At 38.9% G+C, this 25189-nt stretch overlaps 1 protein-coding gene across 1 annotated transcript; it reads right to left on the bottom strand.

The window, feature by feature from the left end:
• Nucleotides 1–139: 139 nt before the first annotated feature.
• Nucleotides 140–23716, bottom strand: LOC112109074 (STARD3 N-terminal-like protein). The gene is made up of 8 exons (XM_026663538.2): nt 23403–23716; nt 17718–17795; nt 14977–15054; nt 12078–12131; nt 11876–11993; nt 8573–8671; nt 1809–1880; nt 140–610 (listed from the first exon to the last, which is right to left on the bottom strand). Exons 1-7 carry the CDS (start codon nt 23625–23627, stop codon nt 1828–1830), a joined length of 705 nt encoding a protein of 234 aa, XP_026519323.1. The 5' UTR covers nt 23628–23716; the 3' UTR covers nt 140–610; nt 1809–1827.
• Nucleotides 23717–25189: the final 1473 nt, after the last annotated feature.

The raw sequence follows: 25189 nt of genomic DNA, 5'->3' as shown, positions 1-25189 counted from the left end.
GTCAACATAGACCCTCTGTTTCCCAGTGAGAGACAAGGAGGTTGAAAAGGTCGTCTTACTATGTGAAGGGACAGACAAACATGTCACAATATGTCACATTGTTTTTATTAACATTTTTCTTTATTTTACAAAGAGTGCATAAGTCCATTAAAAAAAATGCATGGAGTTAAAAAAAAAAAAGAAAATGTAAAAATAAACAGGACAAATATTTCACAACGTAAAATAGTTTTATCTGGTGAATTCAAACAATCATTAAATATACTTCCATCATACAGAAGTGTTACTTCAATATATTACCAGGTTTACTGATTAGTTACACAAGCACAACACTTTCTAGTAGCTACCTAGCTGTTAGAAGATCAACTTCAAGAATCACTGAATACAATATGAATAATTGAGTAATTTTTCATAACAGCCATGAGGCAGTCTAATATATATATGTGAACAGAACAAGTTTGTGAGGTATTACAGTACACGGGAATCACTCCTCTTTGTTCTCTAATAAATAAATTCTTTTGTTAGCAGTTCCACCAATAAGTCAACTGCAGACATTGTCATTACAGTTTCAATATAAGCAATTCCCTAATGGCCTTTGAATCAGATTTTCACTCTGTAAGAGATAAAAAAAAAGTCAAGATGAATAAATAGAGTTTGATCCAAGACAATGGACATTAAGATACATAGAGAGGCATTAAGATAGAGAGAGGCTCAAAAAGAGAGAGCAATATCCCATTACTATTCATATAAAAATCAGAAATGAGCTATGAAAAAAAGACAGGTAGGAACTTAAGCCTCTTAAGAGGATTAATTCCCCATCAAATAGAAACAATATCAGTTTTAGTACAGTGAGCACATTTGAGGGAAAGACGACTGTGAAATAATATAGAAAGAATTCTGTTTCTTCAATAGTTAATAAAATTGATATGTAAGAAAATAATTTGTACTAAGTATTAAGAGAGGGTAACATATAAAACATTAGGAATACACCAAGTAGCCAAACCCTTTCCTGACCCTGATATGTTCTCCTGTCCCTCTTCTTTCTGTTGTTTAAAGCACTTTAACACGCAGAATCCCCCAATGTTCTACACTTGTCATGTCTACACTACAGATACAGCACCATAGCTATACCACTGTAGCACCACAGCATAGATACTACAGCAGTGAAAGGGGTTTTTCCCCTGGCTGTAGGAACTTGACCTCCCCAGGGGACAGCAGCATTCTTTTATTGACCTAGCTGTGTCTACAATGGGGGAGGGGAGTGCAGGTGCCACAGCTACAGCGCTCTAGCGTGTGGATTTTTTCACAGCAACTACATTGACCTAACTTTTAAGTGTAGGCCAGACCTAAGAGAAAGGACTCAAGTAACTTCTACTCCTTTCTCTCTTCCACACAAGATCCTCTAACTTCTTGTCCTTCCCCATCCTCTAAAGCGAGAAACAGGAGAAATGTCAGGGGGCCAACAGATGCATGCATGCTGCTAGCCCACTTCCTTTCATGTGCTCCATGATCGTTCATCTCAGACCCTACCAGAGTACCCAGTGTGCCTTGACCTCATCTGTTGCTGTCTCCAGGAAGAGAAAAACTGGGATAGTCAGAACTCATTGTAGGTGGGTCCTAATTCACCCTTTCAGCAGTCAGATATATTTGCCAGTGCTCCGTAACAGCTAGCTCAGACATTAGAAACAGGCCAGTTCCAACAGTGTTAACCATTTGGATTGTGGCTAATTCCTAGGTGATTAAATGGAAGGAAATTAAAAAGAAACATTAACTTTTTATGCAAGAGACATTTTCCCTAAAGAAGGACTTGCCTGTTATCTCCCATAGTTGCTATACAATTGGTTTTTCACTATCCTGTTTTTCTTCAGATTCTTCATCAGATCCTAAACAGGAAAAGAGTAAAATTATTAGTTTGGTAAGAGAAACTCAGAGTCCTTATTTAAAAATCTGTTCAAATTATGAAGATAAGGTTTTCCTAATGTAACCCACACATCTGGGTGTGGTGCTCTGTCCCATCTAGTGGCACTGAGACCACTTAGAGATTAATGAGTCTGCTCTACAGCCTGAGCTAACAGCCATATGGCTTTTAGCTTATGCAGTAGAGACTGAGGCACTAAGCTCCAGAGGCCCCAGGTTTGATCCCGCCCGCCGATGACTGGGGTCTGTTGGCGTTCCCAGTTGAAATCCTGAACGAGCCCCCACTTGTAAGACTCTGAAGCTTGGGATGCGCTTTCTCAGCTAGGGGAAGTATGTAACCCACACACCTCCTGGGTGTGGTGTTCTGTCCCAGCTAGTGGCACCGAGACCACTTAGAGAGAGAAATTAGTGAGTCTGCTCTGCAGCCTTAGCTAAGAGGCATATGGCTTTTGGCTCATGCACTAAGCTCCAGAGATCCCGGGTTCGATCCCGCCCACCGACGACTGGGGTCTGTCGGTGTTTAATTTAAAATAAGAGATTTTAGTGTAAAATGGAAACGCTAGTAAAGGCCTAAGTAAAGTATTTTGTAAGCATCAGGTCATTAGTAATCCAAACACCATTACTGAAATAATGGTATTCATTTCTGAACTAATCAGAATTATCACAGGACAGTTGTGACCACCACTGGTAAATTATTAACCCTATTTTAGAGACAGGAATACAAAGAGGTTACATTACTTACTCAAGATCACAGAATGCATTAGTATCAGAGATGGGGTTAGAATTCTGGAGATCTTTGCTCCCAGTCTTAAGCTCAAACCACTGTACTACACTCATCTATAATCAATAAACCCTTTAGAGTTGTGGTGGCCCCCTTCTATATCCCCACCACCACCCTTTAGAGTGGTGATGGGCCCTTTCTATATCCCCACCTAGAACCTCAACCTACTGTGCCATATTGGAGGGAGTGTCCCTTCAGAATCTAGTGCCCACTCAACAGGGCAAGTCCACTTGACTGACCCTTATTCTGTCTCACTGTGCCATCCCATATACGATTAGGGTGAATGGGCCTACAGAAGGTTTTTCCAGAGGCTAAGAATTTGTTCTGTAACCATGCCCAGCTAGGTGACAAGCTACAATTCTAAATTCATTCATTGATGAGGAGATTTTCTGACTTTAAATTACACATCCCATCATCCAAAAAAAATTTCTTTAACTTTAAGGCTGTTTCTAGACCAATCCTCAAAAAACAAAATGTTGCTATCTAGATTAATTAACATGTAAGCCAATGTGAGGAAGAATCTGTAGCCTAGCATGCAAACTATACTTTTTTGTTACATAAGGTCCTAGTTTGGACCAAGTGAGAAAAGAGGAAACAAGACCAACGTTAGAGCTAATTCTCTGGAAGTTTGAAGGCCACCTTCACTGTCTATCAGTCTCATCTCAAGCATCTCCCTCTCCTGGTCTCCCATCATCAGCTTGCCATCTCTTCATCTGGACCTCATCTCTTTGCCTTTACTGCAAATATGCTGGCATGTCCCAGATGAAATGGCTTAGCTGGACACAGTTCTGTACCTCCCATGCAGCACTTCTTCTCACTAACTGACACGAGATACTCTGAACAGCTCAGTCAGCTCACTAAGGCACAATACTATATTAGCAGAACTAGGTGGACCTCCCAATGCTGTGTGGATACTAAACAGGTCAGATGAGGACTAGCAAATAGAAGTTCTGTAGCTATGTTTCGAGTTATAGATTCCTTTGTCCCCACCACACCTGGCACTGAACACTGCCTGTGGCTAGTGAGAAATTTCTCAGCCTCTGAACCATTCCAGCTTTGAGTATGTGTCTTGAACAGTTATTTTTCCTGTGAGAATCTCATTTGTTTGTAACTGTTTATGATGAAAAATGCCTGGGAAACTTACTCTGGAGATCTGTGCCACTATCTTAAAGCCAGATTGTGGACCACAAGAATAATGCTGTATTTTTCACATGAAATCTGTGGTAAAAAGCCAAAGAGCCTGGAGGGAATTTTAAAATTCTTTGTCGTGGTTCAACTGCCTCCATTATTTTGAAGTTGAAATTTAAAATAAACTGTAAAAATCTAACTGCTGCCTGGCTCAGTTAGCACCTGCTCTCACCGCAATGGTTACTCAGCAACCATTAGCTGCTTACTGAAGATAAAAGGGCTGTAAGTACAGTAAACTGAAACTGAGCTATTCCTCTTAAAGGGACACAGCTTTACATTTTTGAAAGGACTAACTTAAAAATATTTCATGTTCCCCTAGGGCACCCTTCAAGGGCTTGTCTACACAGTACCAGAAGGGTGTAAACTGTAAAGTGTTCCCATGTGTTGTACTCTAACTGCCCCATGTAGACCCTGTTGACTCGCGCTAAAAGGTTCGTAATGCATGTTGATGTAGTCCCATATGAAACAGTACTGCATTAACACGCATTAGGAACCTTTTAGAGCGAGGCAGGAGGGTCTACATGGGGCAGAGTGCAATACTTTAGAGCACTCTAGAATTTACTCCCCTCTGGTGCATGTGGCCATGCCATGTAGACAAACCCTAAAAATTTAAAACAAAAAAGTGTAAAGGGTTTTTCTGCTCTCCTGTTTGTCTTTTTAGCATAGAAAAAACTGATTAGCAAGGGGAGCGTTGAAAGGAACTATACGTAAAGCTATCAGACGCACAAAGGAAATAAACAGAGAATTTTTTTTTAAACCATCTTGTAGTTACAATAATCACTGGTTTTACTTTTAGCAAGAGTAGGTACAGAATTTTCAAATGTGTGATTTTCAATTATGAGTGTCCCTTAAACTTCTGTGCTATGTTTATTGCACAGCTTTCCCAATGGACTGCAAACTACTTTGTGACATTCTAGACCACCACCTAGATATACACTGAAACATTCCGATTTACTATCTCTTACATTAATTATATCCCAGTGTTGCTCTTCATTCTCTTTTTAGTCTCTCCTCATTGACAATGAAAAATATGGTCATCAATTTATATCTCCAGTGATACTGCCTATACTATTTCTGACTTTAAATTTATTGGCTGAGCTTGCAAAGGCCTTATACTCCACTTGACAGCATTTCTCTGTTCATAACTCAATATCTTTCAATTCTAAAATTTCAAGAAATGTTCTAGGCATCAATGGCCAGACCCCTATTGATTTTGGGGAAAACTGGAAAACCAGAATGGGGAAAATGAGGGATAACACTTTAAGCACCTCTACAATAGTCCACAGGTCAAACAACTGGTTGCTGGCACCCCATAATGCCTTCCAGCATGATAACACCCTATCTAACCTCTGCTTGTCTTTCCAATACAGTAACATATTGACACCCTGAATGATACATCTCCCACAAAAATCATAATGGTATAGAGAGGAATGGGGGGCATGCAGGTGGGGAAATGCACACAGCCCCTGGGGTGGAGGGGACAATGGAGATTCACATAAAACCCTCCAGGGAACTTGGCATAGGGGGAGAGAAGAATAGTGAGCACATAATTTTTGGAAGAGGAAAACTGGAAGGACTTTGGTATGGGATGCACACAGAGCTGTTGCTATGGGAGAGAATGGTGGACCCTGGCATAGAGGGATAAAGACATGGGGCACACAGAATCCCTATCAGGAAGAGGTTGGGGGGAGTCCCTAAAACAGAGAGGGGTGGGAAGATGACAGACAGGGAGCTTGTGGGATGGAATGGAAGAATGCAAAGATCCCCTGGTTGTGCAATAATCTTGGCTCACACAACCTAAGGAATCCATGACAGCAGTAAGGATCATTTCTAGAATGAGTATACACTTCAGCAGACCTTTAAAAATCCCAGTTTCAAAGGTTGCTATGAAACCCCAATTCTCTTGTCTGTAGCAGTAGACTGGACAGCACATCCCTATTTTTTTTTTAAACTCTGTTTTTCTGCCACTAGATTGGATACTACTGCTTACTTCTGCCAATCTACTCAAAATCTACTAGAAGCCACATTAGACCAGTGGATATTTATTATAATTTTCTAAAATAATCTTCTGATTTAAAGTTATCTGTATGACTTATTTTTACTCTATGCATCTTTCCATGATTCTACAGGCAAGAAAGAATGCAGCATTGTGGATTTCAAAATAAGGTTACAAGGGTAACAATGCAATACTTCCGATACTCAGCCTGTATTCTTAATGTCTCAGAATTACAACCTACTAGATAGATGATATCGCTCAGATACAAGGTGCCACAAGTACTCCTCATTCTTTTTGCTGATACAGACTAACATGGCTACCACTCTGAAACAGGTGACTCAGTATATGGGTACAGGAGCAATTAGCTGTTTTATTCTGTGCTCTACATTGTCCTAATGCCTCTTACCACCACTAGATGGAACTATACGACAGCTATCTTTATTATATTATGCTGCTAAACAGTTTAACCTTATACTGTACTAAATTCAGCAGTTAATATCCCGTCTTCATTAATATATCATCATTATAACAAGATCATCCTTGATTATATTGCACTTTTGCTCCTGAGTGATACTTCTAGATTAACCTCCACATAACATGCAAAATAACTGTCAATAGTAGCCTTATGGACATAAAATACTGTATTTATCACCAATACAAAGTTATAAAAAAGTGGATATGTGATCTCCCCATGTAAGTTTCTCCTTCGTACAGAAATTGCCACTGTGACCTCTAGGTTGTTGCTCCTTATTACAGGTACCTCCACCCCACAGCTGGTTATTGAAGCTTTTGTTACCCTGTCTAAATCCTGTACAAGCCTCTCTCAGCCCAGTGAAAGATTTCCTAACCTGTAACACAACCTCAAAGCACCTGAGAACTGAAGCATTCTATGTAGATTTCCTTAGTGCAGGAATACAGCTATGAACAACTGCAAAGACTTTCTCCTCTTTGTTGCACTTTCAATAGCACAAACCAAAGTTTGATTTCCAAAAATTCAGGGTTTAATTTTAATGGCTTGGAATACATCCAAGGAACACCGTAGGTGCCCTGGAGCAAGCATGGAAGAGGCCTGCCGCAGAAAGGACCAGGCTCACTCCAATCACTGGGGTGACCACTGCATTGTTCTGATCCCGCTGCAGCAGCAAGATAGCAGCAGAGGGACTGAGATGGGATTGCTTCCAGGAAGTGTTTTGTTAGGTGCCAAAAGCCATTCAGCCAGCTATCTTCAACAGTGTAAAAAGACCAGCAGTCCAGATTCCTGACAGATGAGCTCCTCACAGAAATCTGAGACAACTGTTTTTGTTTTTTTCCCCCCATGTGACAGGACAGAGAGCTGTGAAGAGTCTCTAATGGAACTGTAAGGGTAGGGACTCAATTAACCTGTAAAAAATAATGCCAAAGTATACCTTTATAAAGCACACCTTACAAAATCGCAGGAAGATATTTATAATATTTTGCAGATGACGATATTTGATTTGATTTCATATTTTAAAAGGTATGAACAGACAGCATGAAAGTGAAGTCCTATTCTGAAAAATGACTAGAGTGGTATTGTGGGGTTCCATATTTGTTTCTTAAAGAATTCAGCTGTAGTTCATTCTACAAGTAAACAGATGACAGTGTATCTGCACTCCTTGCAAACTCATCCTTGAATCAGATAGTAAAGCTGTTTCTTTCTGGCTTGTGTCTAGTCACTTCTTACACTGACCCAACTGAGGTGCACCATAGGCCTAGTTAAGATGCAATTGAAGTTTGCCTCAACAAAACTCAACATGCTTACACCTTATCTATCTATAACACTTAGGGCTAGTCTACACTACAGTGCTACATCAGTGCAGCTGCGTCACTGTAGAATGTCTGGTGACGACGTGCTATGCCAACAGGAGAGCACTCTCCCATCAGCATAATTACTCCACCTCAATGAGAGGCAGAAGCTATGTTGGTGGGAAAGTGTCTCCTGCCGACATAGTGTGGTATAGACACCGCTTTAAGTGAAAGTAAGTTGTCGCCCCTGAACGACGCAAGTTACATCAATTTAAGCAGTAGTGTAGACAAGCCCTTATTTCTGTTCAGATTTTCTGATGACAAGAGAGCAAGAAACCCCTTGATCTCAAGTTCTGATCTGTTTTAAATTTGTTGGCCTTTCAGTTTAATTGACTGTCATACACAATACAAAAGCAAGATGATAGGACTCGGATTTCCCTACTCCATTCATTATTTTATATACCACTATCATATCTCCTCTCTGAACTTATTTAACTAAACAGATCTAAAAACCAGATATCTAAAGAACAGGTTTTATATTTATTGACACTACTAGAAAAGGATTTTTGAGATTATTTTAAGTGTCAGACTGACCAGCTGACATATTTCAAAATAAATATAACTTCATATTATAAAGATTTATAGCAATGGATAAGTCTGTTATTTCTGCAGTGTTAAAATGCTACGTGGAATTTTACATGCAACAAGTGCCTAACGTATTGTAGCAAAAATTACAACAGGGAAGCGTAAATTGCAAATTGATCGAATCAGATCGAACGCTGATAAATTAAAATCACCTTTTCTGGTACCAAAACTATAAAATTACTGTGTCACTGCCCTTTAGATTAGACATACTCTCGGGGAAATCTGCAGGAAACCTAACAGCAACAGAAAATAATTCTCTGCATACACACTCTGAACAAAATTACCTGCTGCAGATTCAGGAGGAGAATAAAACTGCCCATCAGAGAGGAGTCCAGGCTGAAGAAGAGCTGCTCGCTCAGACGCATCTTGCACCAGTAAGAGCCCTAAGAAAAGCAGAAATTAGAAATGTGCATCACTGTTACCACTATCAGTCGGAATATAAGGTACTATATTATAGAAAGTTTAGTTTCCATTGTGGTCTGTGTAAGTTGTGTTACTGCAAGATATTATTTCAATACAAAAGAATTCATAAAAAGTTAGGACTTACTCTTTGGTGGATGGGATTTGGGGAGGAGGGATTATGCATAATCAAGAAGCAAAGAGTGGTGTGGGAAAAAATGTCTGAATCTCAGACAGTCCTATTTGTTTTGATGATGAGGATAGGCAATTCTGAGTAAGGCTGAAGGGAATACCACCCAGTAAATAGGGAACACCTTCTAGTTATTAATTTGTGCCAATCATACCACTTTAGTTTAGAAAAAAAAATTTCTTTTTCTAAAGTCTGAACTGTTCACTCCACCAGGCAATACAATATATCCTTGCTAACTAAGTTCTACTTATGGGAATGAATTCAAGTTTTGGGGTAGCAAAGAAAGAAAAATCATGCATAATAAGCCTGCATGGACTAGTACTGCCATTTGTTCCATTTACATTCAGCCAGTCTCAGAATTGCAGGTGTTGAATATGGAAGAGATACTAGGGCTTTTAATGCGTTCCCAGGCCAATGCAGGAATGCTCCATACTTTTTTTTGGTACTTGAACAAATTCAAATTTCCCATCTTTTATTTACTGTCCCATAGGGACTGCCCTGTTTTGTTTTTTTAAATGTTACTGTCACTGAAACTGTACTAAACACTGAAATAACAAATGACAAATATAGTGTGATAATAGGTTATTTTCTAATCAGAGCTGAACCTTGTTTTCCATCTCAGCCACTTATTTGCAGATAGCAATTTATTCTGCCAACCAGTTCCTTGGGAGGCAACAATCTAAGAAACCAAATATTAGTGGCAAGTGGGAAAATGGAGACCAAAATGGGTATCACAAGTGATAAGTCATTAGGAGAATAAAAACAAAGGAGGAATTAAAAATGGGTCATACCATTTAAAATCTCACCTGATGGGTAAACCTCAAAATTAGGCAGCTCAGTGCAGGGAAGCACCAAACACTTGGATGTTTACCTGCACTTCTTGGCTTACAAGACTGTTCTGAAAGTCTTACAAGAAGCAGCTCCCATGAGGTTTCCAGTGCTTTTACTTCTAGCATGTCTGGAAATTCTCTCAATATTTTAGCAGGAACCACAAAATACAGACATGCGTGAGAATCAAATATAATACAAAGAGTTAATCTCATTTTTTTCAAATCTCAAAATAAATGTGGGTTTTGTTCAAATGGATCAAGGTAGTTTTATCCAGGTGGTTAGCCCATGTCTAGTTATAATAGGAACATGCATATGCATGTTCCTATTTATGAAAATATTTATCTAGAATCATAGTATCCTACATTCCATCTTTTAAAATACAGAAAAAGAAAACTACTGTACTTTCCATAATTCTTGCTTTAACTTAGAACACCCAACTATTTTTCTACGCAGCAAAGGCGTTGTTAAAAATATTATATTTTTCTTCCCCAAAGTGGTGTAATTATAGAGATTATAGAGAATTCCTATTGTAGCAAGATTTAATATTGTATATTAAACATAAAAACACAGAACATATACAACCACAAACTTGGGGAGAAATCCCAAGATGTACTGAGCACTTGCAATTCTCAAATACAAGGAAAGAGTCCTGTGGAGCGTCTGAAGTAACGACACAACAGTGCTCTACACCAGGGAACAAACTATTTTCTTTAAAAATATTAGTAGCTCAGACAACAGCACACTGTACTTCAAAACAGAAGATTCCTTTAGAACAATACTATAACTATCTCCTTTAACCCACCAAAAATGGAAAAAAACATTTAGTTTTTCAACAATTTCTATGAACTGAACCTCAAACAGATGTAGGTTGCACATGTCAAATCTTTTCTTCACTTATGAGTATTCATTGTAAAAGATGTACTTAAAAATCCAGACTGCTAATTTTAAAACAATGCTTGACTTTGAATTCACCAGACTGCTTAGCTGCTGGGATACTGTGTGATGTAAGTGACAGAATAAAAATAACTGGCTAATTAGCAAGGCAAAAAATGATGTGTTACATTTTCCTATTTAGTGTCCTGGGTTTTTTTAAATAAACAAACCCCTCTAATTTAATTATCTTCTTTTGGATGGGAAAGGAGATTGAGAGGGTGAAAAGATTTGGTGCTCCAATGTGGTGGATTAACTGTAACGTGCTTTGGTGAGGAGAAACTGAGTTCCACTGTTGATGCCACTATCAAGATGTATTGATCTTAGAGGCAAACATTCACTTACGGTCACTTGTTTCAGACCAGATTTAAATTGTTTATGTAAATACAAAAGGTTCATTGTACTATACAGTGCACTTTTTCAAGATCCTGCCCAATTAATGTTATCCCTTACCAAAAAAACCATAAAAATAAAATAAAATCAATTATGAATCCCTCTACCTTTGCTCCATAAATCTGCAGGAAGTCTTTACGCTCCAAGCTCCTCCTCTGCCCCTCACTTGCCTCTTCTTGAAGGAGCAGCGGTTTATAGAATGTGCTGGTCCCATACTATGACTGATACAGTAGCTCCAGGAGCACTATTCACTCCTTTCCCCATCCTTTTTCAAAAACAACTAGTGGCATCTGGTCTGTTGTGAACTCTTTTGCTCCCTTCAAGAGAAGGAGCCAGCAGCTAAGCTCCTCACCCCACTCCACTCACCCAGCCAAAAATTTTACTTGCCCCAGCTACATGCAATGTTTTTTATTAAAAGATGTAAAGATATATGAAAATAAGACATGCTGGTGGGTTCATGACAAGTTGTCAATGTGGCCCTCCCATGATGTGTATTTTCGGCATTCCTGAACTAGATAAGACAAAACACACTTCCTTTTGTATAGAAATTTTACGATGGGAGAAAAGATAAGGATAAGACATTCAGTGTTACTGCAGCCGTGTTGGCCCCAGGATATTAGAGACAAGCTGGTTGAGGTAACATCCTTTATTGGACTAATAAAAGATATTACCTCCCCGACTTTGTCTCAAGAATCAGATACACTGCTAGAAACTTTGTCTCAAAAATCAGATACACTAGCAGTTTCTGAGTGTGACGGGGGAGAATACTCTTCTATCTTAAAAGGCAGAAAAAAGTTACGAGGTGGACTGCAATAACTGAGGTGTCTATAAGAAGTAAACTTACTGTTTTCTTCTTCTGCTTCTTGTGGTAACACTTTAAAATCCAGGAACCAGGTCTCTATCCAGGCAAGTATGAAGGAGATAATGGGCAGCACATAGCCAAAAGCACCCTGGGAAAACAACTTGAAAAAACAAAACACCACATTTTTCCTCATAGAAAACCATGATTTTAAATAAATAAATTAAAATTTGATCTGAATATGTACCTTTGAGAGAATTACTTTTGCTAATAAAAAGGCACTGGTCACTGCTGTTGTAAACTGCAAAAGACAGTTAAAAATAGTTAAAACTGCACTTATAAATTGTGGATTTACTTTCTCAGCACAATACAGTAATTTATTAATCACTAAGGCATGAAATCCAAAGTCACAGCAATCGCATTAAAATTTACCCAACAATTAACAAGGTCAGATTAGTAAGATTGAGGTGACAGGATGTTGAAACTTCAACTCAAATTAGATTGTACAGGGGTGTAACCATTTTAATTTGGATGCCTCAAAACACCGGGGTACTCATCTATTTCGACACAGCAGAGATGGTAACTTAGAAACTGTGCAGATACTGAGTTATTATAAATTGTAATTTAACTACATATTGATAATACCTTATTTTGTAAATCACCACCCATTTAAAGATATTATACCTACTTCAGAAAAAAATAAACACAGCTTTTACTCCAAATACCAACTCACCTATCCTGCTATTCATTTTGCAAGCCATTTTAAAGAATCAAACACTCATATACACTCATGACACTAAACTGGGAGGAGCGGCAGATATGCTGGAGGGTAGGGATAGGCTACAGAGGGACCTAGACAAATTAGAGGATTGGGCCAAAAGAAATCTGATGAGGTTCAACAAGGACAAGTGCAGAGTTCTGCACCTAGGATGGAAGAATCCCATGCACTGCTACAGACTAGGGACTGAATGGCTAGGCAGCAGTTCTGCAGAAAAGGACCTAGGGGTTACAGTGGACGAGAAGCTGGATATGAGTCAACAGTGTGCCCTTGTTGCCAACAAGGTTAACAGCATTTTGGGCTATATAAGTAGGGGCATTGCCAGCAGATCCAGGGACGTGATCATTCCCCTCTATTCGACATCGGTGAGGCCTCATCTGGAGTACTGTGTCCAGTTTTGGGCCCCACACTACAAGAAAAAACGTTTTCACTAGGAGGGTGGTGGAATCTGGAGTGGGTTACCTAGGGAGGTGGTGGAATCTCCTTCCTTAGAGGTTTTTAAGGTCAGGCTTGACGAAGCCCTGGCTGGGATGATTTAGTTGGGGATTAGTCCTGCTTTGAGCAGGGGGTTGGACTAGATGACCTCCTGAGGTCCCTTCCAGCCCTGATATTCTATGATTCTATATAGCTACTGTATTTGGGTAAACAACCTAGCAAAATACTCCAAGTGGCATAAATAGTGAAGTCTTTTTGGGGAAGATTTTTGGGGGGGATTGCTAAGTGCAATAGGAGAGAATAAAAATAAATTTGTGAATGAAATTTGTGATAATGAAAGCAAGGGGCTAATGGTATTCACTTGACCTATACATACTGTGAACAGATACTATGCATCCTTCACTACATAGCTCTGCTAATGCACAATGGTCCAACATCTCTCCAAGTAATACCAATTTGCAGCAAACCATGTGGTTCTCTTCTGATGAGAACAAAGGAGATTTAAAATGAGATTCACTTCTTCCAGAAAAACTCCCCATCTGTTTTTGTATCTCCTCTAATGCTTACCACTTGTGATGGGTTTGGCTTGCTATCTCACAGCCCCTTGTGTAAAGATGGAAGATGCAATCTACAAGTCAAAATTATAGGCAAGGGGATTTTGAGATGAACACATTTTAGAATAAAAAATCACTAGTCCCCTCACATTCAGCAGCAATTTCTATTAGATGTACACCTGTGGCAAGATGACAATGTACTTTTACTGAATCAAGAGACTCAGGCTCAGAGCCAGTCTAGTGCAAGACATATTGTATATTGCCCCTTTTGAAAACGTTCTACATAGAAATGCAAACACAGCCAATGAAACAAACATAGCAGCACAACATAGAAAAAACTGCTCTCTTGGATCCACAATACACCTCTACCCCGATATAACGCTGTGCTCGGAAGCCAAAAAATCTTACCGCATTATATCAAACTTGCTTTGATCCGCTGGAGTGCGCAGCCCCGCCCCCCCGGAGCACTGCTTTACCGCGTTATATCCGAATTCGTGTTATATCGGGTCGTGTTATATTGGGGTAGAGGTGTATAATGAGCCAGCACTAGGTGCTTTATTATATTACAGCCTGCAGTATTCACTGTAAACCACCATATGGATGGAAGTATGAGTCAGAGCCATTAAATGTGTTAAATTCCCTCTCCTCTTCATATCAGTTACAGAAATAGCTGTGTTAATGAATTTTACTCCAATACACTCAAAAAATCCTTAAGAATTACCCATTTTACAGGGGGCCTATGGGCAGCACTTTGAACCGGAGTATAGAACAAGATGAGCACAGTGACACATGCCTAAAATCTCAGGAAAGTGGAAGTGAGTACAACACATGAACTCAAGAGTTTGGGGCGGCAGCATGTAATTGAATGTCTGCACAGTAACTTTGGTATCAATATGGCGTTCTCCGTTCCCACAACCGTCCCTGAATAAAGCTGCCTAGTTTCCAATGGTTAACTGGATTTTTCAAACTCTGGTCTAAAGAAACCAAGTCAGATGGAACAAGAGGTTGTGAAGTGGCATGGCAAATACAGCAACATGTGCAAACCACAGCTTAGAGCATTATAAGAAAGTGTAAGGGGGGGGGAAAGGGTCTATCTACCTCCTCCCATTTTCACAAAAAGGAATTGATAGTTGGAATTCTTCAAAGAACGGAAGTGGGTCTTCAGGAGTCACTACCATATACTATTTGTATACCAAATAACGACCAGAAAAATTTTCAAGACCAGGACTCATTTGTTCAGCATGCTACCTGTTGCACATTCTTACATTTATTTTATTATATATAGATGCTTCTCAACATACTAATATTTGGAGCCATCTAAAATTTGTCAAAGTTTGACCCATTTCTAGTTAACTCTGTTGTGCTTGGCTACTACTCACAGCTATTGCCCACCAATGGCGCAGTCTGCACATTGCATATGCAAGTATTAACACGTTAAATCGAAAGACTGCCAGTAGCTGTAGAGAAAAGAAAAAAATTGTTGGTTAATTCCAAATGTATAAAAAACAGCAAGATACTCAGCTGACTGAAAATACCAACTGCTTGTAATGTAAATGAACAGGACACCACAAAGAAAGGAATTTGGTTATTAGGAAAGCTTTGAAAGTGGATTTGCTTATTAAGATATAAACTCAACATTTTGGCTTCTCAGTTATAAAACACTGCTGTCAATTAGACTAAAATTAAGCATATGCATAAATATTTGCAAGATAAGGGTCTCCAAGCATGCACCAGTGTGACACCCAGCTGAAGTACATTAAATCTGCATACGTACCTGGTACACTTCTGTACAGTTCAGGACCTGAACATTTAAGCTTTTCAGATAGTTAATCTGCCAAATACCTAATGGGTTACTGTGTCGGTATATTTTAAATATTTAACCTTACAAATGATGGGATGGGGAGGAATATATTTATACAATGATTTCTGTAACTGAAGAATTTAAAAGGTTTACTGAAATAAAGGTTTTACAACTATTCATATAACTAGTCATCGTTATTTGTTTCCCTTTACAGAATGCCTGCAATTTTTCATATGTGTTTTACTTGTTTTCTGTGTCCAAAAATTAGTCTTGAGCATTTGACATTTTCAAAGATCTATGTAAATAATTTTTCCAGACACACAGTTATCCACATTTTACAATGGAAGAATTTGACACAGAGAGGTTATGCAACCTGCCCAAGGCCAAAGAGTAAGTCAGTGGCACAGGTGTGATTAGCATTCTGAATTAGAGTTCCCAATCTTCCCTTCCTGTGCTCATTCCTTGAGACTAGGACCCTATCAAATTCACCGTACATTTTAATCAATTTCCTGGCCAGAAGGTTTTTAACTGGTCAATTTCACATTTTCAGATGTTTACATCTGAAATTTCCTGGTGTTGAAACTGTGGGGGTCCCAACCCAAAAGGTACCCGGACATGGGTCTGATCTCCCCCGAGAGCAGCCGTGCAGGTGAGGAGGAAGTCCTGTCCATCTCTAGCCTGGCTAAGACTAGCAGCTAGGAGCCCCTGGCTGGGGTGCTCCCAGCACCAAGGGGGAGTTCAGACCCATCTCCACAAGCCTCCCCAGGCTGCAAGAACCTCCGGGGCTGCCGTCCAGCCCCAGAGCTTCCTGTAGCAGGGGGAGGCACCCAGAGGTGGCTCTGATCTCCCCCCGAGAGTGGCTGTGCAGGGGAAGGGCAAATCCTGTCCCTCCCCGGCCAGGACTCGCAGCTATGAGCTGGGGCACTCCCAGCATCACAGGGGAGATCAGATTTCACGGAAAAGGGCTTATTTCACAGTCTGAGACACGTTTTTCATGGCCGTGAAATTGGTAGGGCCCTACTTGAGACCAGGCTACCTGTAAAGCATCATCTGTTCAAACGAGTTTACAAAAAAAGTTCACAAAAAACTTGAAACAGGAAAACACTTAAATTTAAGAGAATTGTCTTTCCCTTGGCAATTAAAATATCAAAGCTGAGAATAGCTCTGGAAGTACAACCGAGTCTAATCTAGCTTTAAGTATAAAATTGAATAAGATTAATTACATTTGTGCTAGAAGCAAAAGTAGTTTTAATTGTAAGCTCTAAATCATTTATGGATTTCAATGTCTCCTATCAAGAGTTTTCCATTCCAAGTTATATGTTTTTCTACATAAGCAGCTTTAACTATAGGCTGGATTTATTTGCAGGATTATCAAAATGAACAAAAAGATAGCTTTTTTTAGCTTTATGAGATGGGAGATACTGTGGGGGCACTGCTGAAGGTGGCATGGTGGGACAACTCTTGGCTGCTGGAGCAGTTGAACATAACAGCCATCTCATCCAAAGTGGTATAAGGCAGCACCAATGTGGAAATGCGAGCAACATTTTACACTAATTCCAGATGAGTAGTCTCGATGCATCCATCAGTGGTGGAACAACTGGTATGTAACAAATGCCTAATATTACCTAAGAGGAATGAGGGTTATGGAAAAGAAAGAGGGCACAGCCTACAAATCCTGCTGATCCAACAACAAGAAAAAGCATTTATTTGCATGTGAATATCTGCATGGTTCATGCCGTGGAGAATGCTGCTCCCTGACTTTGTCCCCTTTGACACTGCCACAAAGCTGCAGTCTCAAAAAAAAAAAAAAAAAAAAAAAAGAGTGGAGGGCTTTTGTCAACCCATATGGAGAGTGAATGAGCAGTGGAGGTGCTGCTCCCCACTCCTTGTTGTTCCTAGTGCCTGTGTGTAGAGGGAAGCAAATGGGTCATTATGTCTACAGTCATCCATATTTAAAATAGAATCTAAACATAGATTTTAAATAAAAATTTTAAAAAAATAATCTATTTTAGTTGAAATACATAAATCTGCAACAAACCTGATATATACAGATGTCAGCTATTGTCCTGTGATCAATTCTTCCCTCACTACTGCTGGATCTATTTCTGGAATATTGCCCAAACATAAGATTATACACCCTAATTTAAAGAGAGATGTGATTTAGAATACATTTTCCCTCTCTTTTAAATTACAAGAAAATCTAACCCTGGCACAGGACTCAGACTATGGGATAATAAAAGATAAGGCCTCTTTGGATAAAAAAAATTCCAGTTCTTGCATTAAGCATGTTTTAAAGACATTCTAAAACAAAATACTTACAAATATATCAAAATATGAAGAATGGTAGTCATACTGCAGGACTTCCTTCTCTAAAGTAGTCTCAATGCCCCCATTTACCTATAAAAGAACAAATGAGTCTTAGCATTTATAGCTTCAGAAAATGGGAAATTACTGAAATCAAAACACTTGCCATTTTCAACTGTACAAGTAACGGTTTCAAAGCATTTCTCTGCCTGACTCCTAGACAGTAAACGTAGAGGCCAGAAACGTTACTATTCTAGAAACATCATTAGGGGAGTGGCATTGTTACAAATGTTCTTTTTTCCATCAAAATGCATTTAGCATTTTCCAAAAGTCTAATGGGTCTAAGATTATTACTATTTTTAATGACTGTATGGCCTACTGAGCCTGCCTTCCCAATTCTCACCCTGAGAGAACAGTGAAGAAATTGTTGGTGGAAGACATAGTCAGACTTATGTATTTTGCCACCTTTTCATGGGCAGGAAACCAAAATTCCTTACATGTCTAACAATCAGAATAAGTTATTTCACTCTATCAACGTAAAACAAGAGACCAATAAAAAATTACCAGCTATATCTGTGTTGGGACAACAAGTTCTCTTTCCATCTTCCTACTCTCAAGATGTATCTTTTTTCATTAAGACCTTGTGTTCAGATTATTTTCTCTACTACTCTTTAATGGCCTGCTGCTATTTCATTGTCCTTTTTTTCTTTCCCTTTGTTAAGCCTCCTTTTATCATCACCTCACTCAACATTCCCCTGCCAATCATAAGTTGACTAGTCCAAAGAACTTTCTCATGTAAAAAAACCATTATTTTAAATTCTCTCACAAAGAGCATCAGGACAGAATAACTTGGAAAAAAAAATTCTCTTCCTCTTTCTCCTTTACTGTAGTGCTATCTGTTGTCTACTACCAGGACACAATAGTGCTCCCCCACTGCAGTGCAGTAACAGCAAATCTTCATCAATTTGCACTACTTCCTGACTCCACACAGGGAAGCACTATCACAAATACCAGTACTAAATGACTGTTTCAGCAGATAGCGTCTTGCAGTTTCTCAAAAACAGGGGTTAGCTCCCCTGACTTCCCCTGTTTTCTGATGATCATGATGGAGCTACAGAAAGCAGCTCTAAGCCATCTCCATTTATGGCCCCACTAAAAGTTAGTTAATTTCTAAAAATTTACCTCATTTTAAATAAAATCTTAGAGGAGTTTATCTGTTAAAATGAGATCAAGTATTAATTATTAACTTCTTGGGCAGGTCACTTGAGGTCTACCTGTTTCCCTATCTGTATGTAGGGAATGGCTTGATTTTTCAGTTTAAAATATGATATCAATATTTTAGTATACTTATTTAGTATTTAGCTTTTCTGTTGACAGCACCTCAGAATTTAAAGATTTTAAGTTGACCCTGTAAAAGCATTCCCATCATACTAGAAAAGGTGAAGCGCAGGAGTCCCTTTCACTAGCACTTGGGTCCAATGAGTCTACTTTTCGCATTTCTGTCGTGCTTTTTACCTATCAACCTCAAAGTTTTTTATAATGGTGGATAAAGCATCATTTTAAAGCTGGGGGATTCAGGAAACTAACCCAGGTCTCCATAGTCCTCTCCCTGTGCACTATACTATGGAAATAGAGACAAAAAATAATTTATAATGAAATTGAAATGTTTGCTGCTTTAATATTCATGGCAGCAAAAGCAACAACTGCTTTTCAAACAAATAGTTGATCATCTTAAATTTAAAAAAAATCACAGCCCGTCAGGAGGACAAAATGCCTGCACCATTTATCTTTCCCAGATTAGCACAGTATTTTTAGTTCAATGAATTGTTAATTCGCCTATTGCAAGCTACAAGCATTTGGCTTCCTCACACACTTCTTAGTACACTACATTCAAAATCCAGTCCAGGCCTTCTCTCTAGGCTTGATTTCCCCCAGCATTCCTTCCCCAAGAATGCTCAGACCCAACTCTAGGTCCTCTTCTCTCTAGAGAGCCACTCTTACATGCCTTATATTTGTCTGGTAAATACGAATGACTTGCAAAAGACTTCTCAAACAGAGTCACCACCTGGCAACAGAGCAGCGTTTTCAAACACATTTTTCCAGTCTTTTTACAGTTACTCTACTCAAATACTTTAGCTGTTTCAGAACATACATTGAAAATGTATATGCTCGGAGGAAGAAACAAGGGGAACACTGCCTGCAAGATATATAGCAGTTTGATAGGTCATTTTATTTCTAAGATTAAACATACATCCCTACAGAATTTAAAATATAAATCCTCATTAGTTTTATTTTGGCTATGTCTCAACACAGATATTAAAAGCATGCATTCTGATGGGAAAGAGAAAAACAACTCTATTCAGACAATAAGACTGATCACATGATCACTACTGGAATTAAATTGGGATATAGTACAATGAAAAAAAACCCATGTAGCTAGAATGTTGATGTATATGCAACACAAGCACCTCTTATCTCAATCTTTCTGTTCTTTTTTTTTTTTTTTAAGATTTGCAACAAAAACAAACACCTTTTTTTGGAAGGTGGGGATGAAAAAAATTAAGAACCCAAATTCAATACAATACAACCTCGTAAAAATGGATTACTATTACTTATAGAATACAAATATTGAATTTAATGAGACTTGCACAGTAACAGCTAACTCATGTATCAGAGATGAACAAGTTACATGGCTACCATTATTACACTGTTCATAGTGTAAAAAAATTGGTATGGATAAACATGAACAATTCAGAGTGGGTTCTAAATCCAAGATTTGGAAAACCTAAAGTCTGCATTCCAGAGAGTTATATGTTTTAAGGCCAAAACGGCCCAGTATGATCATCTGGTCTGACCTCCTGATGGGCTTGGAGAACAAGGCTCCTTTTGCCAGGCAAGACAACATGCCTGCCAATCCAGACTCATGAGACTTTGGATGTTTGACAGCTGGAACAGAATGTTTGGATTCTCACCTGAACCATTCAAGTGTAACAGTACGTTGTTGCAAAGCCAAAGAAAAGTCCACACGAAAGACAATTATGTTAACTGCTTAATTTCTAAAGTAGCACAATCTGAAATCACAGAGGTGGTGGCTGTCTGACAGGAAGAGTGCACTGTTAAACTCCTCACATATGCACAGGACCAGAACTAAAGTAGGGAGAGAGCACAGATATTATAGACAAAGGAGGCTAAAGGGCAGGGAACAGAGGGAGACTGGACGCTTCCCAATACTATGTCATCAACACCCATCCCCTCCTATCCCTCACACAAGCCAATGCAACCCCAAACACTTTCATCCCCTTCTCTCAATTTGAGCTCCAAAATGCTCTTCCAATTCTCAGAGACAACTTGCCAAAAATCTTTTCTTCTGCACACTGTCCTCTTGCATCTATCCACCTTTATGATAATTAATAAAGATGCCATGTTTATAATATAAAAAACTTGGGGAATGCTACCCAGCCTGAACAAAAGCCTTTGAAAACAGAACTGGGGCGGGGGTTGGGAGAGAAACAGTAAGAAAAACAAGAGATAGCTAATATGCCATTTTATCACTTGACATAATCACAGCACCAAAAGTTTAAAAATATCCTGATGTGTAAGTACTTCAGCCTCAGGAAGGGAACATGTTAATACGGTCAGGCAAAAAACATTTGTAGTGTGTCATACACAAATAAGCAAAAAAAACCCAAAAAACCGCTTCCTCTTCCTCCTCCCTCCCAGCACTCCTACCAAGCAATCCGCTCTGACTTTTGCTGCTACTTATATTAAACTACCAAGTGTTCAACAACAACTGGTGATGCTAACCAGTCTGGGTCCAAAAGTGGCAGTCATGTCCAAGAAACATTTTCTGGTTTATGAAAAGGCTGGCATCGTCTCCAAACCTCACTAGTTTTCCACCAGTGAGGAAGCCAGAACACAGCAGACTCTATATCAATTGCATCAACACCCAGTGTTTAAAAATCAAGAGTTGGACACCCCCCAAGTCATGAGACTAGCTTAAAAATCATGATATTTTAAAACTTTTTTAAAAACTACTGTCTTTTTATCTTGTGATGTTGGAGGGTTGACGGGTTTTTTACTTTTTTACTAGAGGAAGAATTACAATAAAACATTACTGTATTATATCATACACCACTTATTCAGGATCAGGTTAATAATCCAAGAACCTGGCTAGAGATTCTGCCTTGCTGGCTGGGGAGCCCTCCTCCACTGAATACTCTAGAAAGGGCAACAAAATTTCTAAATGTCTATCCGCCTTTTGGTGCTTCTCTTGTGTATGCACTTGGTGCGCAAACTTATCCATTACAAGGATAGTCCACATTTTACTATACCACAATTCCATAGGAGGAGGGATCACATGTTTTCAATTATGTGCAGTACAAAGATTAGCAGCTAACAATTAAACAAAATAATTTGACATTCTGTTTAAAATGTAGATCCTTTACTGGAGCATTAAGTAAGCAGGACAGGGGATCTTTAGGAAGCCAACATTTTATCATAAAATGAATCTCTTTAATAACTTCCTCCCAAAACAATCTAATTTGGGACACAACCACCACATGTGCAAGTACGTTCTCCTTTCTCTCCAACACCTCCAACAGAGCACCTCCTTAGTTGCAAAAATATGATGGATCTTAACTGGGTAAATGCCATTTATACAGTAATTTATTAAAAAATATTCATAAGCTATAAAAATTGAAGATTGGATATCCCCTTTCCCACAAAGATCCACTCATCTAGATCAATCTTTTCATCTGGGTTGTTTTCCTACTGACACCTTTTACAATCAAAATAGTGTATCTCTAAGAAATTAAATCTTTTGTTTCAGCTTGCTCCTGGGTCAAACTCCTCAAAAATGTGGTTAAAGGTCCAGATAGAGTCACCTCATATCCAAATTTCACAATAAAATGTTTCACTTGTAAATACTGAGAATAAGGGATCTTTACACATTATTACATACCTCTTCGTATGATTTCAAATCCAGGACCTAGAAACAGCTGTTTGAATTGAGTAATCTCAGTGCTTACCCACAACAAACAGACACTTTGATATTTCTGAGGATACATTCCAGATTATTAATCAAAGTAGTTAAGGGAGAAGACCTCAGCAAGAGCAAAATTAATATATTTAAAAAATTAATCTTAGAGTAAACTTGGCACAAGGAAAATATTTTATTTGAAAAACCAAAACAACTTTGGCCGAGAGCACCCCTGAGGGGAAATCTCTCTCAGGAGAGATGAGCAATGCAGGAAAATATTCTTTTCAATGTGTCACGCGGTAACAAGCTAAACCCTTGTTAGATTGAAATTCACACTTAATATCCAAATTCATGGAAGCGTGAATCTTTTTGATTCTTTGCTCTCTGTTAAGTACTTTGCACTTTCCTTGTTCTAGTTTGACATGGTTAATAATTAGAATTAAGACACAAGTGTTGCCAGAAAAGATCTAACAATACAAATGAATAATAATGAAGTGTAAACCCCAGCGATTAAAAACAGAGTTGCCACTGCTAAGCTAAATGGGTATCTGTTTTCACTGACTGTTAGATGGCAAGACATTTGTTAAGATGTAACATGTCAAACTGGGGTGATAGTACACACTTTGAGTTGGAGTGAAATGGTGGCAATTAGCCATTTCTGAGCCCACCAACCCCTGACGGAAAAAAACAAATCTAAAAAAAGTTTGAAAAACAAGACTCACATTTAGCTCTATTATCCACAGCAAGGTTACGAATAAAAGGTCAAAGGTAACAAACAAACAGAAAGTCCTTCTGACATCTGATATGCCTTTCTTCTCTCTTCCTTCATAGGACTCAATCCTTGCCATCAGCTGTGCTGGGTTGATGGAATGGACATCCTGCAAGGAAGGACAGGAGCCCCGACTGCTGCTCTGAGCATTTTCTGCATCATCTGGCAGCCGATTCATCCTGGCTGTGGTTACAGTAGCCTTTTCCCAGCTTCACCATCACTAGCAGGTTGATCCATATAGGAGGAGATGTCTTTAGAAAGAACAAATCCAAAATGTTAGTCATAGCAAACTGACTGCTACTAAGCAAACTTCATCTAATCAGACCTGAACTGTTTTTTGTAAATCGAACAGTTGAGTGTCTTTGGCAACTGTGTGCTGAAAAATGCTTTTAACATGTTTTCTAAGCTCGCCTATAAATCCCTTTTTGAGACAGAATATTTAAATACATAGCAATATGAGCCATATCTCAGGAAATGTAGTCTAGAGTTGGAGGTTTCCAAACTCTAATCAACTTTGCTACTGATTGACTGGGGTGGCCCTGGGCAAGTCACTTCAGCTTGTCTTGCTGTCTCCAGCTGCAAAACTGTGGTTAACACCTCGCATGGACGTTGTGCAGACTGATTAGTTAATGCTTGCATGGTACTTCAAATTTAGAAAGCACTCTAAATGATTAGTAAAAGTAGATTCTCTAGCTGGGCCTACTCTTTCCATCACTTTCATCACTGCTTAATGGAATGATTACTTGATTTTCAAACATTAGCATACTGTATCTAAAACTTTTATGCAGTAAGTCAAAGTACTCAGGCCCAGGTCAAGCTTCAGATAATTTGGGGAAAGGGAATTAGGGGCTTGCTGTCTGCAGACTGAGGTTTGGTCTACACAGAGAGTAGTACTGGTATAACCAAAGATGTGATGTTAGATTGATTTAGCTAAACCGGTCTAAATGTACACAAAGTTCCACTGGTTTAGCTAAACTATGCAACATCACACCTTTAAACCAGTGTGGCTTCTGTGTTTAGACAAGTTGTAGGAGAGCAGAGGTCTACTTAGTACAACTTCTTAAGTACACAAGGGTGTCTGCCACCCACACTTATCACTGGCCAGGGTATGACTGACTTGGCCACGAAAGAAACAGGAATAAGTCAAAGGTTCATTACAACTATTGACATCTCTACTACTGGGAATCCTGCTCTACTGAGCCGATATGTCAAATCTTGCCCCATAGTTTACACCATGTTACATTACCAGTGTTTGTCTCTGTGAAGTTATAATACATAGAACTTAATGGTGACATATAAAGGTCAACAGATGCCTAAATCTGTTCCACTACACTGCATTTGTATATTAAGTGCTCTCTGGTGTCTCAAACTGATACATTTCTTCATATACAAGCAGCTGCAGGGTTTTTTTTCCCCACCACTTGCTGTTGCATGAGATACTTTTTTCTGGAAAGCTTCCTCTAAGACAGCTGACTAAGGTGGTCATATGTTTCAGCAGATATGAAAATCAGATTAGTTTTCTCCAACAGCATTCATTAAAAATGTGTTACATTTATTCCAAAACAATTTCTGCAACTGAAGATTATGCAGCTTTCGATATAAAACGCTTGTAGCCAATTTAGGCAGTACAGTATGTTCCCAACTATCTGAATAGCATGTGAGACACAGATTTTATTCAAATAATCGAGAAGGCAGGAGCCATTCAGCAGCAGGGTTGCCTCCTCTGTGGCTGGGGACTTC

The sequence above is a fragment of the Terrapene carolina genome, unplaced genomic scaffold (assembly GCF_002925995.2).
Source record: "Terrapene carolina triunguis isolate 2854851 unplaced genomic scaffold, T_m_triunguis-2.0 Scaffold33723, whole genome shotgun sequence".
NCBI classification, from domain to species: Eukaryota; Metazoa; Chordata; order Testudines; family Emydidae; genus Terrapene; species Terrapene triunguis.
The sequence above is the reverse complement of the archived record's forward strand: the minus strand, read 5'-3'. Positions and strand labels throughout refer to the sequence as shown.